This window comes from Pantherophis guttatus, chromosome 1, assembly GCF_059756535.1.
Source record: "Pantherophis guttatus breed Tessera chromosome 1, ASM5975653v1, whole genome shotgun sequence".
Classification (NCBI taxonomy): Eukaryota; Metazoa; Chordata; class Lepidosauria; order Squamata; family Colubridae; genus Pantherophis; species Pantherophis guttatus.
Genome location: NC_142063.1, coordinates 131,217,429 through 131,233,919, shown reverse-complemented (window position 1 = coordinate 131,233,919; position 16,491 = coordinate 131,217,429). Strand labels below are relative to the sequence as shown.

At 34.8% G+C, this 16,491-nt stretch overlaps 1 protein-coding gene across 2 annotated transcripts in view; it reads left to right on the top strand.

Moving 5' to 3' along the window:
* The window catches only part of DPP10 (dipeptidyl peptidase like 10), a 635,227-nt gene that overhangs the window by 495,706 nt on the left and 123,030 nt on the right, over positions 1–16,491 (top strand). For both annotated transcript variants that reach the window (XM_087881801.1, XM_087881800.1), the window contains exons 4-5: positions 3,158–3,252; positions 6,870–6,944. In XM_087881801.1, the coding sequence (XP_087737927.1) occupies positions 3,158–3,252; positions 6,870–6,944 (170 nt within the window). The remainder of the gene's footprint in view (positions 1–3,157; positions 3,253–6,869; positions 6,945–16,491) is intronic.

The window sequence follows — 16,491 nt, the reverse complement described above, 5'->3', positions numbered from 1 at the left end:
AATGGGTTCCAACATTTAACTTTTCTTACTGTTAGATAGTGATAGCTTTGCAATTCTGTTTATTTCTAACACTGACTTTCAAAATATGCATTCCTATAATTTGAATGCATTATTTTATGTCTTTCACTTTGGAACTATACAGAATAGATTCTAATTTTCTGTGTGATATCAATTCACCTCCCATCCTTTCTCCACAGTAAGGGGAGAATGGATTAACTTGTGATTGGACAAAGTTTTTTCATATTTGTTCAAAGCAGAATCACTTCCAATGATTTGGAAACTGGTGCAATTTTAAGTTGTACTACCTTTTTTTCCTTATTATATATTGCAGTAACTTTAGATTGCTAGTCTACAGTCCACTACTATTCCAAGAACTTGTTCAAAGACACTATTATTGAGCCAGGTTTCAATCATTCTATACCTGAACCTTTGTTATATGTTTCTAGTATATACAGGTAGTTCTTGTTTAGCGACCACAACTGGGGTTAGCAACTCAACGATCAGATGAAGTGGTCATTTAGTGAAACCACCACTTTGTGTATATCATTTCTTTTGCTTGTAGACCTGCAAAGGTCATAAATATGAGGACTGATTGCAAACTTACTTTTTCATCACCATTGTAACTGCAATGTCACTAAATGAAGCAGTTGCTAAACAAGAACTACCTCTTTCTATATATGCTAATCCTTTTATATTCAAAATATAAAGAAAGTAAAACTGTAGTAACCAAAATAAAATCAAAGCAGGAGATAAGTGAGAAAAGAAATTCTAATTCAGGTTTGCACTTGATATAATATTGTTGTACCTTTTTATATCTTGTTGCCCTTGCAAATGCTCATTGCTTCAAACACCCCCATTATATGCTGCCTTTTATTCCTTAAATTTATGTCTCTCTTTTTGAGTATCTCATAAACTCCATCCAACTAAATACTTTTCATTTGTATGCTGTCCATATTCATTCATCACCCATTAAGTATCTGTTCCTACTGCATTTAATTTTCTATTATATGTCTTCTAATTCACAAACATACATACCCAACACATGCAAACACATATCTCTTATATATGGGTAACAAACTGAATAAAAGCATGTTCTTATATTTAACAATTTTGCTTCTTTTGGCAAACATTTTTTTTCACTGAACGTACACTACTCCCCACAATTGTATGAACATTTGCAAGTTTTAACAATTCTCAATCATTTTTCATATATTTAATAAATATTCTTCCCGGATAGCTACTGTATGTCCACACTCTATGTTTTTTCACCAAAGCCCAGTTTTAGTCCATAGATTACATCACACATTATGGAAGTTAGGATCATTAGTAATTGCCTCACAAGCCAAAATACCATTCTATGTATCCCATCAAGTTACAGGATCCATTTCTGTTTCTTAAGATACAGATATTCACTTCGCTTGACAATATTTGTATAGTCAGTCATTCACTTGCAAGATTATTCAGTTCTGTTTATGGTTTCCACTTGAGTTCCCCATGGCTTGAATTTCTTTCAGAATCTGTAATACTACAACCTATAGTATAGTAATAGCCACTGTTTTGCAGTATTGTTCGTCTTTTCCCTCTCTCATGTATTAGCAAGCAGAAATAATCAATGGACTTGTCTTAGAAGTTACTCTGCCATGTCCATGATCCTGTTTCCTGTTCCATCTCATTTCCCCTATTTTTTATTTCATAAGAGAGCCTGAACACTTTCTGAATTCCAATAATGTAGAAGATGATACAATTTTCTTACTTCTGCTTGCTATCTTTTTCTGTTGGGTTTGCTTGGTTTAGTGTCTTCCTTATTGAAAGTTGCTTTCACTGTCAGTTTCTGTTGTATGATTTCCTTTCTTTGAACTGATAAATCTTTATTCTTTCTGATCAGTTGAAGTGGCTGCTTGCTGCCTCAATACATCAACTTTTTCTTCCAAGGGCTGCCAGTAGTTTACAGTGTTTCAAGAATGTATGTTAGATTTTTCTCATGCAGGAAGGCTAACATGCCAGAAGTATTGTAGGTCACCAGGGTTTACTCCTGCCCATCTATTTTTGAAGTGCTTGTATTATTTACTGGCTATTCATCTATATAACATGCTTTCCCATTTTTAAGGTCCTTTCATGCTTCCTAATATTTCTTACTAGCCATATTTAAAATTTTTAAACCCTGATGTGATTAAAATAGTTTTAAATTTATTATGGATAAGAAACAGAATTAATATACCTGGTGTCAGCTATATTTGAGTAACATAATTAAAATGAAAGGACTTGAGGATATTAAAAATATCCTGCTGGCTGGAGGACACTGTGCCATCTCTAGTCTTAAACCAATAAATAACATTTCTAGTTTTTTTTAAGAGGATATTTATATGATGATTCCTTTTTTGCATTAGATAAAATAGCAAAGATGGGCCAGAAGCTCTGCCTAATTAGAAATTACTCTAGTTAGTGCAGAATCTGAAAGGTGACATGAAAGGAATGAAGAACATGTAAGCATAACAGTTCAAACTTATTTGTATCACATGTTCTTCTTCACAATACTGTTATATCATGGTACTATCTTTACAATTTTCTTCCTTTTTGTGCAGCCATTGCATGGTTAATATAAGGCTTATGTGCAATCGAAGCTTATTTCAGTAAAGTGTTTTGAAATGCTTAAAATTACTTTCAATAGGTGGGAGAATTACAAAACATCAGAGCAGTAGTATAATGAAGCAGTTAACCATTCTTGCAAAGTTTTGTTTGTTTCTAAGTGTAAAAAACCCTAATGTATTAAGTATCCCATATTCTTACTTAGCAGCAGTGAAAAACAGTGCAAAGAGAGAGAGAGGGGGAAGAGATATGATTTGGGGCTGAAGTCAAACAGCTTAAGTCTTCTTTTAAAAAAAAGTCAGTTGACCTTGTTTTATACAAGGGAGAAGGTATAATAATGCTAAGGTGAAAGACTATCTCCATTAGTAAGTCAGAAAGACCAGGGGCACTTATCTCTGAACAAATTAACAAAAACAGATAACACTGATGAAGTCATTATCTCAGCCTAATCACATTTTAATGTTATTGGATGGTCGATGATATCTTTTTTTATTGAAAAAGTCTATTAACTAAGAAGCTATTGCATGGAATATTTGCATTTTCTAATTCTTAATGCGTTTTCTATTAACAGATACAGAAGTGGTATATAAAAACAGGAATGGACATGTTATTAAACTGAATGTAGAAACAAACACAACTACATTATTGCTGGAAAATGCAACTTTTGTAAGTATTACTGCTTTATTTTAAATAAGAAATTACATTGCTATGTTATTCCTGAATCTATATGCAAAAATTATTTCAAGTCTATCTCATGTATAATTTTGAATGTGGCATGCTACTGTTCCTGCTTTGTGGAGTAATAAATAAACAAGAGACCATGAGACCAGCAAGACTGATTGATATTGATTGGTAGTACAGATACATGCCCTCCTTATTGAAAAATCAAGTGATTATTTAAAACATGCGGGTTACTGAATCAACAATGTTTATGCCATGTAATTATTGATGCCACTCTTCTATTGAATTTTATTCTATTTTATTCTATTTTTTATATTTTTTATTATATTTATTTAATATTATTATATTATATTATATTTATATATTATATTATATTTATTATATTTTATTATTCTATTTTTTTTGTAAGAACTGTTGTTTAATGTAAACTTTAAAAAGGACAAATGCCATATAAAAATATAATCTTTATTGGTTATGACTGTACTTGTAAATTTTAGCAAATAAAAGCTTCAACATTTATAAAATCTGTTCAGTAGAAGTCAAGCTTATTCTTCTCTGAAGGTAATCAGATAGCATCTTTTCCAGCTAACAAATGTTATTAAAAGGTATAAATTTAATGAGCTGCAGTTCATGTTGCTGCAAGTCATGTTATCAGGTGTGCATTTTAATAACATTGTTGGCTGGAAAAGGTGTTACCAGATATTTGTCTATCTGTCCTTCTACATTGGACAATATCTGCTTCTTTGCTATCACTCACTTCAGTTCTATGAATTGGAATTGTTGAAAGATTTAACCTGGAATTAGTGAAATAAAAGATGAGGTCGTAGCAATTTGATAAGCAGTAAGTATAGAATTAATTTATGTTCAATATAGAACTACTTGAGTGTGTATAACTAATTTATTCATTAAGATTGAAAGAAAATTGTGTCACTGGAATCTGTGAAAGCAAGAAAATTAAAGGTGGAAAATGAAAAATATCTGCTTGAAGTGTTGTGTTATCATGCTCCATTTGTCACTGTCAATTAGAGAATTTAATCTCAATCATGAGAGCTGCTTTCCCCCCCCAAAAAAAGCAAGATTTATTGCTATTAATTTTACAGTTATATTTAATATATAGAAGCCATGGTGGCACAGTGGTTAGAATGCAGTATTACAGGCAAACTCTGCCCACAGCCAGGAGTTCAATCCTGACTGGCTCAAGGTTGACTCAGCCTTCCATCCTTCTGAGGTTGGTAAAATGAGGACCCAGAGTGTTGGGGAAAATATGCTGACTCTAAAACTGCTGTAAAGTACTATGGAGTGGTATATAAGTCTAAGTGCTAATGCTATTGCTAGTACTACTGGTATAATTCCAATTAATCAAACAGAAAGACTCAATTCACCCAAGATGTCCTGTCTTTTAAAGCACGTAATAGTTTATTAATTCATCAGTATGGATTACAAAGCTAAATTACCAACTACTTTTTGTTGGTTGTTTTTGCATTTCATAATGATAAGACAATATAATGATTTAACACTATTAAACTAATACTTTTTATGCTATTTTTTTGTGGGCCACAAAGCACCATGTTAAAAATTGAAAATAGAAAAACAAACTACAAAACATTGTAATTATAAAAGAAGGAAACGTATTTACCCAGGATACTTCCTGTGAGAAGCAAATTTCATTAACACTGTCCAGAAAAATTATCCTGCATTTTTACCTTGGCTTTGACATTGTTTTCAAATTAGAAAAGGAATTTAGAAAAATTGTTATGGGTCGAATGAAATATTCTTTCATGTAGCCTAGTGTCTCTGTATGTATGTGATTGTCCTTCTTTCACTGTACAATTATCGTGGCTTCCATGCTTTAATTCAGTTCCAAAGAGGACATACAGAGTTTATCCCATGGAACTTTCTCAGATTGGGCAGTTTCTGAGTACAAAACATTATGATAACATCTGAGATATCCCATAGAATTCTGCATTATTGCAAAATGATATAAAAGGAGACGGTAGATAAAACTATATCATATGCAGCATTATGTTAACATGCAGTTCTCTTAGTTTTTGTTTCATTTAATTTTAGTAGATGTTTCCTTGCTACAATTATAATTTGAGCCTTCTTTTATATCAGATCCATTAAATCTTCCTATCACCACCAATAATTCTTGATTAAATTGTAGTCTCAAACTCAATTGGGTGTCATGTATCCTTAGCTCGACAAAAAGTAATATTAGTTTGATATTGCTGCTTTTTCCTCTATATTTACCACATTAGTGAGAAGAGTTTGTTTTCATTTCTAAACAGAAAGATCAGAAGAAAATAGTTAAAAACAACTAGATGTGTGATACATTTTCAGAAATCATGCTGCTGTCTTTTCCAAAGTAATTTGCTTATGGCAAAGATAGACTAGACTTCCATAAATAACTGAGCTGTTTCGAGTTCTGCCACAGGTTACAATTTTATCCATAATTATTTAGATCCATGTTTACATAAAATCTGAAAATTGCTTTTAGAGTGAAATTTAAAGGTCATTTTAAGGATTTTATGCTGTTTACCAGGATTTTCATCCTTTTTTTCCCCTTTTCTTTTGAACAGTAAATCAACATGTTATAGCACTAATTGCTTTGAAAGGTTCCGAAACTTTAGTTTTACTGTTGTTCTTAAACATTAAACGTAGTTATCTGTGAAGCATGAAATGAGTTAAAATGAATATTTTACAAAGAATATTAGCATCCCTAGTCCAAGTAGTAAATTAGTAACATTCCCTGGAAGACTTACACTACTTTTTTGAAGGTAGTTCATATTAGATTAAGTGTGCAAACACACTGTGGGCACTGACAGCAAACCAAAATGTTTGTAGTATTTGCAGGAAGAGATCGTGGAGGAGGAGCAAATGACTAAAAAAAGTCCCAGCGTTGCAGTAGCAGCTCCACTCCCTTTGTGTGTTGTATCATGAGATTCATAAACTAAAGCAGTAAAGATTGTAGTATTTGTTTTCATTATTTTTTAAAAAGGCATCAGATCTTGCATATGTGCACATAGATGCACATGCCTTTGAGGACAGAATTCTACAAGATGTGGCTGCTTTAACATTGCAAAAAAAAGTTCTTTGTTTGCATTAACAAACTTTGTGACAAATTTTGAATGCTTTCCATAGCCCTGGTACATTGAATGTCTTCTGTTGTGCCTATAATCAACTATGTGAGACAGGACAAGTTATTTGCAGGATCAACTCTCCCTGAGGGCTTCTGCTTATCTTATCAGATTTGATAGAATGAATGTACTCCAGATCTCTGTCCTTAAATGTTACCACCTGATGGGACCTCAATGGCTGCCCCAGTCCTTTGGAACAATATCCCACCTGATATCTGACAAATCCCTACTCTTTTAGCCTTCTGGAGGTTTTTGAAGACTGGCCTTTCCCCCAAGCATTGGGCTAGGATGGGGATGAGCTATGAGGATGTTTTGTCTGGAGCGTGCTGGGAAGGGTACTTTTGTTTTTAACCATGTTTTTATGGATTGTTGTGAGCCTCCTAGAGTCATTATATCAGCCACAAGACCATATCCACAAGACCATATCAGTCCTGTAAATAATCTTATTCATTTATATCTCCATAGGTAACTTTCAAAGCATCCAGATATTCAGTATCTCCAGATTTAAGATACGTTCTCCTTGCTTATGACATTAAACAGGTAAGCACAAATTGAAACATTAAGTACTAAAATATATACTATTAATTGTCTGAACAATGTTATAATGAAATAGCCTGGAATCTGAAATAAATACGCTTTAACATAGTATACTGTTAATGAATTCGAATCAGAACTGTATTTACAGGGTTTTTTTTGTTAAGTTTTTTGTTATTTTTTTGTTAAGTTGGATTTGAGTAGTATTTGAACAAAGGGCATGTATATAAGACTGTTCTGATAGAATCACCATTCTTAATTGTTTAAGGATAACTGATGTCTTTACAATAATGTAAGTTTATGAGGTAAAAGTCTGACAAAGATCAGCAATCAAGAAACTTACTTTAAAAATAAACAGTAAATGAGAACTGGGTATATCAGATCAGGAAGATTATAACTGAATATTTTTTATGTTATGTGAGAATCTTGACTAAAACTGAACCCACCCAGTGATGTTGAGTCTGTGGAGAAAATACCATGACATTTGTTCTGTACTTGATAAAGTAAAAGCTTAAATAAAATAATTTGATTATATAAAGTAAGTGATATAGGATAAAATATTACCAAATTACCATGCTTAGGATTTGGCCTTGAGCTGATAAAGGATCCTTTAGTAGTTTGGATCCCATTTTAGGAAAAGTACTAATTGCAGATTTCTAATTTTATTGTTGTGGTCCGCCAGCAGCCTGAGGAACTGGCAGTAGAGTCGGACAGTGAGGAGACTGGGGAGGAACATGGAGTCTGGAGAAGGCTCGGACGAGGGCTCTGCGTTGGAGGCAGAGATGGGGCCAGGGCCATACGGGAGTTATGTGCGGACACCAGAGCCTCCAGAGTCTGACGTCAGCGAGGCAGAGGAATAGGGGAGCCTGTTCCTAGTGCACGCATGCACAGAGCTGCTAGAAGGCAAGAACTGTTAAAACAAAAGGGACAACTCGGGAGTAAGGCTTGGAGATGATTGGCCCCTCCCATAAGACATAAAGGAAGAGCAAAGGCATGTGGGGTCTTTGCAGGAAGCAATGTTGTGATGGTGTCGGTTTGTACTTTGAAGCTCCGTTTTTGACTCTGTGTTTCTGTGTGGCCTTGCCAAGATAATTGCCAATTAGGTCTTTGGCAGTGTGTCAAAGAAGATAAAGGACGCCTAGGTCAGAACATTTATATCTATTTGGTTCTGACAGAAATGATGGTGGTGGTGGTGATCATGATAATTTTCTGATTTATTGAATTCATCAGTTGCTACAAAAGTATTGTATCATAAATGTTTAGGGTTCCTTAAAAAAACCCCACAAGAATAGCTTGTTTGTTTTGGAATGATTATTCAAGCTACTTTCCTGGAACAAATTTTCATGCATACATAAGCAAACTAGTAATGTGATGTGCTTAGAACAAGAACAAGTGCATTTTGTTTTAAAACAGTATATTATTATAAATTAAATTTACAATATTTTTTCTAATAAAACTCTATTGGGTTGAATATAGAGAATATGAATGAAAATAGCATGGAACCTAAAACGCATTGCACAATCCACATGACATAGAATTTGCATTGCATTTTCATGTGTACTGAGTACCATGAGTGTTTTGCAATCATTTCACATTTATTTGTTGTTGTTGTTGTCATTGTTAGTCATGAAGTCGTGTCCGACCCATCGCGACCCCATGGACAACATTCCTCCAGGCCTTCCTGTCCTCTACCATCCCCCTTAGTCCATTTAAGCTCATGCTGACTGCTTCAGTGATTCCATCCAGCCACCTCATTCTATGTTGTCCCTTTCTTCTTTTGCCCTCAGTCGTTCTCAGCATTAGGCTCTTCTCCAGTGAGTCCTTCCTTCTCGTTAGGTGGCCAAAGTATTTGAGTTTCATCTTCAGGATCTGGCCTTCTAAAGAGCAGTCAGGGCGATCTCCTCTAGGACTGACTGATTTGATCGCCTTGCAGGCCAAGGGATTCGCAGGAGTATTCTCCAGCACAATAGTTCAAAGCCCTCAATTCTTTGGCACTCAGCCTTTCTTATGGTCCAACTTTCACAGCCATACATTGCAACTGGGAAAACCATAGCTTTGACTATTCGCACTTTTGTTGGTAGGGTGATGTCTCTGCTTTTTAGTACGCTGTCTAGATTTGCCATAGCTTTCCTCCCCAGGATCAAGTGTCTTTTAATTTCTTGGCTGCATCTGCAGTGATCTTGGAGCCCAGGAAAATAAAATCTGTCACTACCTCCATTTCTTCCCCATCTATTTGCTAGGATTGAAAGGGCCGGATGTCATAATCTTAATGTTGAATTTCAGGCCAACTTTTACACTCTTCTCCTTTACCTGCATCAAGAGGCTCTTTAGTTCCTCTTCACTTTCTGCCATTAGAGTGGTAGAGTACTTTCTGAGGTTGTTGATATTTCTCCCGGCAATCTTAATTCCAACTTGTGATTCATTTAGCCCCATCTTTCTCATGATGTGCTCTGCACATAAGTTAAATAGGCAGGGCAACAGTATAAAACCTTGCCGAACCCCTTTCCCAATTTTGAACCAATCAGTGATTCCGTATCCAGTTCTCACTGTTGCTTCTTGACCTGCATATAAGTTTCTCAAGAGACAAATAAGATGGTCTGCTACTCCCATCTTTTTAAGAACTTGCCACAATTTGTTGTGATCCACACTATCAAAGGCTTTAGCATAGTCAATGAAGCAGAAGTAGATGTTTTTCTGGAATTCCCTAGCTTTTTCCATGATCCAGTGTATGTTGGCAATTTGATCTTTAGTTCCTCTGCCTCTTCGAAATCCTGCCTGTACTTCTGGTAGTTCTTGGTCCACATACTGCTGGAGCCTAGCTTGTAGGATTTTGAGCATAACTTTGCTAGCATGTTAAATTAGTGCAATGGTGCGGTAGTATGAACATTCTTTGGCATTGCCCTTCTTTGGAATTAGAATGTAAACTGACCTTTTCCGATCCTGTGGCCACTGTTCAGTTTTCCAAATTGGCTGGCAAATTGAGTGTAGCACTTTTACTGCATTGTCTTTCAAGATTTTAAATAGCTCAGCTGTAATACTTTTACCTCCACTAGCTTTGTTGTTGCTCAGACTTCCTAAGGCCCATTTGACTTCACATTCCAGGATGTCTGGCTCGAGATCAATGACTACCCCATCGTGGTTAATAGGGATGTTAAGCTTGTTCTTGTATAGTTCTTCTGCGTAATTTTGCCACCTCTTCTTAATCTCTTCTGCCTCTATTAGGTCTCTGCCATTTTGGTCCTTTATCATGCCCATCTTTGCATGAAACGTTCCCTTCGCATCTCCAATTTTCTTGAAGAGATCTCTGGTCCTTCCTATTCTATTGTTTTCTTCTATTTCTTTGCACTGTTCATTTAATATGGCATTCTTATCTCTTCTAGTTATTCTCTGGAATTCTGCATTCAATTGGGTGTATCTTTCTCTTTCTCCCTTCTCTTTCACTTCCCTTCTTTCCTCAGCTATTTGTAAAGCTTCCTCAGACAGCCATTTTGCTTTCTTGCATTTCTTTTTTCTTTGGGATGGTTTTAGTTGCTACCTCTTGTACAATGTTGCGAACCTCAGTCCATAGTTCTTCAGGCACTCTGTCTATCAGATCTAATTCCTTAAATCTATTTGTCACCTCTACTTTATATTCATCAGGAATATGATTTAATTCATACCTGGGTGGCCTAGTGCTTTTCCCTACTTTCTTCAATTTAAGCACATTTATTTAGCGTATGGCAAATACATGGACTTATAGTGGTTCAAATGTTAATGTCCAGTTCACCCAGCCATTCAAGGACAGGGTGGTCCATGCTGAAAAAATCAGACACCAGGCCGGTGCAAGCTCTTGGTGGACATTCAGACACAATGTGATGGACATTTTGTTGAGGAGCACCACAGTCACACTGACAGGTAAAAACAAGACCCCACTTAAACAATGAGTCCCTGCAGATCTGTTGGGTACGGATCCTGCTCAGAGCTGACCAGTGCTGTTGAAGAAGGTCAAAATCTGGCGATTATCCATTGCCATATATTTAGAAAGCCAGGAGTTCTTCAAAGATGTCTGGCTGCCAACTGTCGTTAACTGCCAATTCTTCAATGTAGTCTGGCTGCCAATTGATGCTAGTTGTTTGGTTCACACTACTGTTCTATCCAGGGTACAGCACGAGGAGGCGCACTAGCATCATACCCCACTTTTTCACAATTCACATGCTAGTGGATTGCATGAGATTACATTGCCATTGTTACTATTACTGAGGAAAAGAAAAGCTGAGCAAAAAGCTGACTTATGATTTTTCAGTTATCTTCTTAGTTATGTTCTCTTTCACCAGTTTCTGAAAAAGTTTTAGAATGGTGTAGAGTTTTTATATATCCAAGATACTTTGATTGCCACAAAATCAGGAAAAGAATTCAGAAGACATGAGATTGGATCCATTGTAGGTTTCAACAAAGAAGGTGAGCTCTCTTTATGATGACTTCATGGGTTTACCATGCCGTTTCCTGGAAAATAACGCAGAAGTGATTTGTTGCTTCCTTCTTTCAGAATTCTTTTCTCCTGGAAAAAAAAACCTATATATTTTCAAAATTGCTTTCACAGATATGTCTGCCTCATATTCTTAGATAATTTTAAATATATAACCAATTACTTACAGGATGTGTTAATAAACAATTAATGAACTTGAATCTATTACTACAATTCTTAGCTTCTGAAATGTTCTGAATTAATAGATCTAGCTGCTGTAATTACAGTCAAGAAATCAACTTTCAGGGTAGACAGCTAGGGCTTGCAATATAAGTTCTTATTGTGAAGTATTTCTCTTAAAACGTCTAGCAATTCCATATGATATATATCCTCTTTGTGCCCCACTGCCTTCAGCCAGCTAACTTTATTACTATTTATTAAATTATGTACTGCATTTCAGTCCTGAGGGCATTTGGGCAGTTATTCCATTCCATTTATTGCACATATGATCAGCTCTCCTGTGTATGCATAAGTTTTGTCTATTCCCTCTTTTATTTTCTCAAACTTGAATTCTTTCAGAAAATGGGAAAATGTTCATGGACACTTTTTGTTAACTGATGTGTACCCATCTCCCATTCCATCGATTCCATTGTCCCTCTGTTCATGCTTTCCTTCCTTTTAAAGAAAAGGAAAAAATATATAGGAAAGTGCAAGAGAACAATACTTATGCTATATATTGCATAGCTTGCCCATTACGCAACCATTTGTTTTTATTGGTTTGTTGATTGATTGATTGATTGATTGATTGAACTACTTGCAAAGTACAGGTTATTTAATTTCTGTTTAAATGGAATTTCCCAGTAATGGAATGTTTTAGAGAACTCCAAAATATCCTATTCCCCTTCCAGATCATACTGATCTAGCAGTTTCAGGAGCAACTTTACAGAAATTTATCTTCTAAAATGAAAATAGTTCAGAATTTTCCAGAAATAGACATGCTCTGAAAAGGGCTATTTAATTTATTAAATAGTCTGGTTTGGAAGTTCATGTAAGGTTCCAAAATATACTTGAGTCACCAGAATGCCAAAGAGAGAGACTCAAGACAAGGCTTGCAACAAGAAGCAGATTTTATTTATGGCCAAAAACAAAATACTGGGTGCGACTATATCCAGAACATACTGATACAATACATGTAAGGAGATAGCTACACCTTAGGGATGGTATGGCGTCCTTTTTATACCCTCAGAGGCATTCGCTTAGTACCCAATTCTGGCCCCCTGGCCCATCCCGTCCTTTGGCAGTGCAGCAAGGAAGGGGGGTGGGTGGGTGCTTAGCAACCCCACTTCTTGAGCTATCCACCAGGTACAGAATGATACCGAAAAACATAACATAGAAGTGAGATCACTAGTAGAAACAAATGGCAGAGGCAGTTCTAATTCTTAGCAAAGCAGTTCTTATAGAAGCAAAACAGCAAGTCAAACCAATTTTACTGACTCCACTATTATTTCCCACCAATTCTACCTGTTATATTATTATTATTATGTCCCTTCATTCAATTTCAGAAAAACAATTAAATTACTCTGAGAATGGAATAAGGAAGGTAGTTCTACCTAGTGACAGGCTTTACATATACCTTAATTTCACTGTTATGGATAAGTGAAACAAGTATAGTCCCACAACAATCATAATCACAATCATATTCACTTTACATATCCAAGGTTTTTCTTTAAAAAAAAACAAAAACTAAATAGATTTTAAAAATCAATGTGTCTCTTTTGCACATATGTTCCTTTCACCTAGTACTTTGATTTTCTTTCACTTTATATCTCAAATGTCTGCATCAATATACCTTGGAGTTACTTTAACCTATAAATATATATTTATCAGTTCTTTTTACTATATAATCCTGAACACAGTAAGAGTAATATTACTATGTTCACAGTAATCAATATTAGAAGAATTATGATCTTTGATTTTTTTTAAGCCAAAAGCTCCTTGTACTTGAAAGATAAATTCTACAAAACACATTTCCTAAACAAAGTTATTGACAGAACAAACATTTATTTCCAGACATAATGAAAGATGCATGAAGAATGCTTTCTTAAATACCTTTATTTGAAGAAAATTTAAAAAAAAATTAAAGCCCAATTGTTACTGTTCAGTTTACATTGTTCAAGTACAACACTTTTAAAGTACAGAACTTACTTGAATGTCAGAATAAATTGTTTATAAATAATTTCTTATAGACACTATTTATAAGCAGTTCAGATTTGTCCACCTACACAATTTTATTCAGCAGATAATCTGATAATCAGCTTTGTCAGATAACAGAAGTTCAAGTTGTATAAACATTTATAAAACCAAGTAAAGAGTCTTAAATACTTTCTTCCTTGTATGTGAGAAATGGCAATATTAGTCCTCACTTTGCTTGCAATTGTAACATTGAAATTTTAGTGAGAAAATACCATGTCTTTAAGATGATTTAATAATCATCTTAATGAGGATCTGAAAGTTATGTATTTCTCTGCACTATAATGAAATGATTGTATGGGGGAATTTGCAAGTGGAGATTTTAAGCATGTTTTTTGAAAAAAGAATCTATGTAAATAGTCACTGTGTATTCTAATATGAATCACAAAACTAAATAGATTTTGTAAAAGTATTACTCATAGTTTATTCAAAATAAAATTTCATCTGCAGCTGTATGCGATATATATATATATATCCTCATAGATCCTGATTTTTTTTTCCTGGGGAATCAATAGTCAAACAATGTTGGTTTGGGGCCCGAGGATTCAAGCTTCATGGATGCAATTGTATGAATGTGTGAATGCATTTTAAAATACAGATTAGTGTCATGATTTGATTCTTACGGTTTTGAAAACAGTTTCAACAAATACGAGATTTTCCATGGCAACAGAATAATTTCATTAAATAATTACATGATTACTGTAATTAATGTCTGTCAACTTCCATAAATGAGAATTGATCCTTATTTGTAATGTCGAAAGAAGGTGTTCTGTGTAAATGGCAGTGCGTCAATTAACATTTCACTGAACATACAATAAAACTGGGCAGACAACTCTTAAATCTGATGCCCATTAAGATATGTATGCTTCTCAATCAGTCTTAGAGTTAGTGATTTAGCAGCTTCATTAATGCACATGGATCAGGCTAAGCTTGCTATTGTAGCTCTGCTTTTCTATCCATATGCATTCATTTGAGTGCTTGAGTTAATGATTAGTTTTTCAGAATGCAATTTCCTGAAAGAACTGAAACAATTTTACAGTTAAAAAGAGAAAGCAAAATAGAATGGCAATCGGAGAGGAGGGGTATTTAAAGATTTTGGTTGTAAACACAGAGGAAGGCAATATAGAATCTTCACTGGTTTAAAATTCATATTTAAAATACAAACTGATTGTATTTACTAACAGAAAATATGCCAGTTTTTGGATTGCAACCTTTTCTTTGTTATGTTTATTATTAATATAGTTTAATGAAAAGAGAAAGGTTAAAAATCAAGAGTCTGAATTCTAGTCCTGCCTTAGGCACAAAGACAGCCATACTCTCTCAGCTGTAGGAAAAAGGCACTGGCAAGCCACTTGCAAAAATGCTGTCAGGAAAATAGGATGTATGGATTTCTCTAAGTAATCATCTGGAAACTGACTTTAAAGGCAACTTTATTGATATTTAGTTTGTCTAATATTGGAATCAGCTTTTAATGTTTGCTTTGCTGACTAAACACATTATACAAATTGTCTCCTGCTTACAAGAATTCTGATAAATCAATCTCTTTCCATATCTTATTACAAAGTTCTAAAAAATAATTTTAGGCAGATGACTAAAGGTGGTATATGCTAAAATTAAAATTACATATTTAAGACAAATCTGAATTTTCCCAAATCATCCAGTTTTTCTGTAATGTAATATTCAGAGGTGGGATTCTACTGGTTCGGACCAGTTCAGGTGAACCGGTAGCTCCAACGATCAGATGCGCCCACTTACCTGCCCACGCTCTTTTCCTACCTTTATCTTCTCAGCTGATTCGTGTGGCAGAACAGATTGCCACACATCAGTTGTGTTTCTCCTCCGAAGAAACACGGAAATGAAAATTTCTTCAAACTTTGCATGTGCATACAGCGAAGCGCGTGATCACCGAACTGGTTGTTAAACGGGGAGGATCCCACCACTGGTAATATTGGCTATTGGATATTCACACAGTGGATAACACCATGGTGCATATGAAGCTTTCTATGCAAGTCTTTTATTCTGGTTTATTCAATCGTCATCTTTTCCTTTATCTACAGGCAAAAAACCACATAGCCTAGGAAGTAGAATTCACAGAAAGAACACATTTTAATGTTCATCTTCAAAACTTTTTAAGAGATCAATTTTATGAAATGCTTTTTGTAACAGTTATTTTACAGCTGTAAAATGAACATAGATATTGATCTTAGCTTTATAAACATTAATTTTCTAAACAAATACTGTATTTTCCGGTGTAGAAGATGACTGGGCGTATAAGACGACCCCCGACTTTTCCTGTTAAAATATAGGGTTTGGGCTATACTCACCGTATAAGACTACCCCTCTTCCAACGCACACCAAATAAAAATTTAAAAACATCAACTGGCTCACCCACAATGTAAAAGCAGCTGTGCTAGACCCAAAATGGCCCCTGCAACAAGCAAAAACCTCACACAGCCACAAAAAGCCCAAAATAAAAAAACTTTCACACACACAACACAACACAACTGGCTCACTCACAATGTAAAAGCAGCTGTGCTAGACCCAAAATGGCCCTGCAACAAGCAGGAACCTCACACAGCCACTAAAAGCCCAAAAAACAACTTTCACACTTTACACACACAAAATTCCACATACAGCTTTGTGAGATTTTGTGTGTTTGTGTAGTTAGAGTGAAACACTACCGAAACACACTAAATCTCAGAAAGCTGCACAAATACTATTTTATTTTTATTTTTATATGAAAACTAAATTTAAAATTTCCTAAACTTTAAATGGCTAGGTCTGAAAAAGAACAACTAAAAAAAAACCCAATAAACTATTTTTTTTAAAGCTCCCAAAGGGGAAAAAAACTTACCCAAT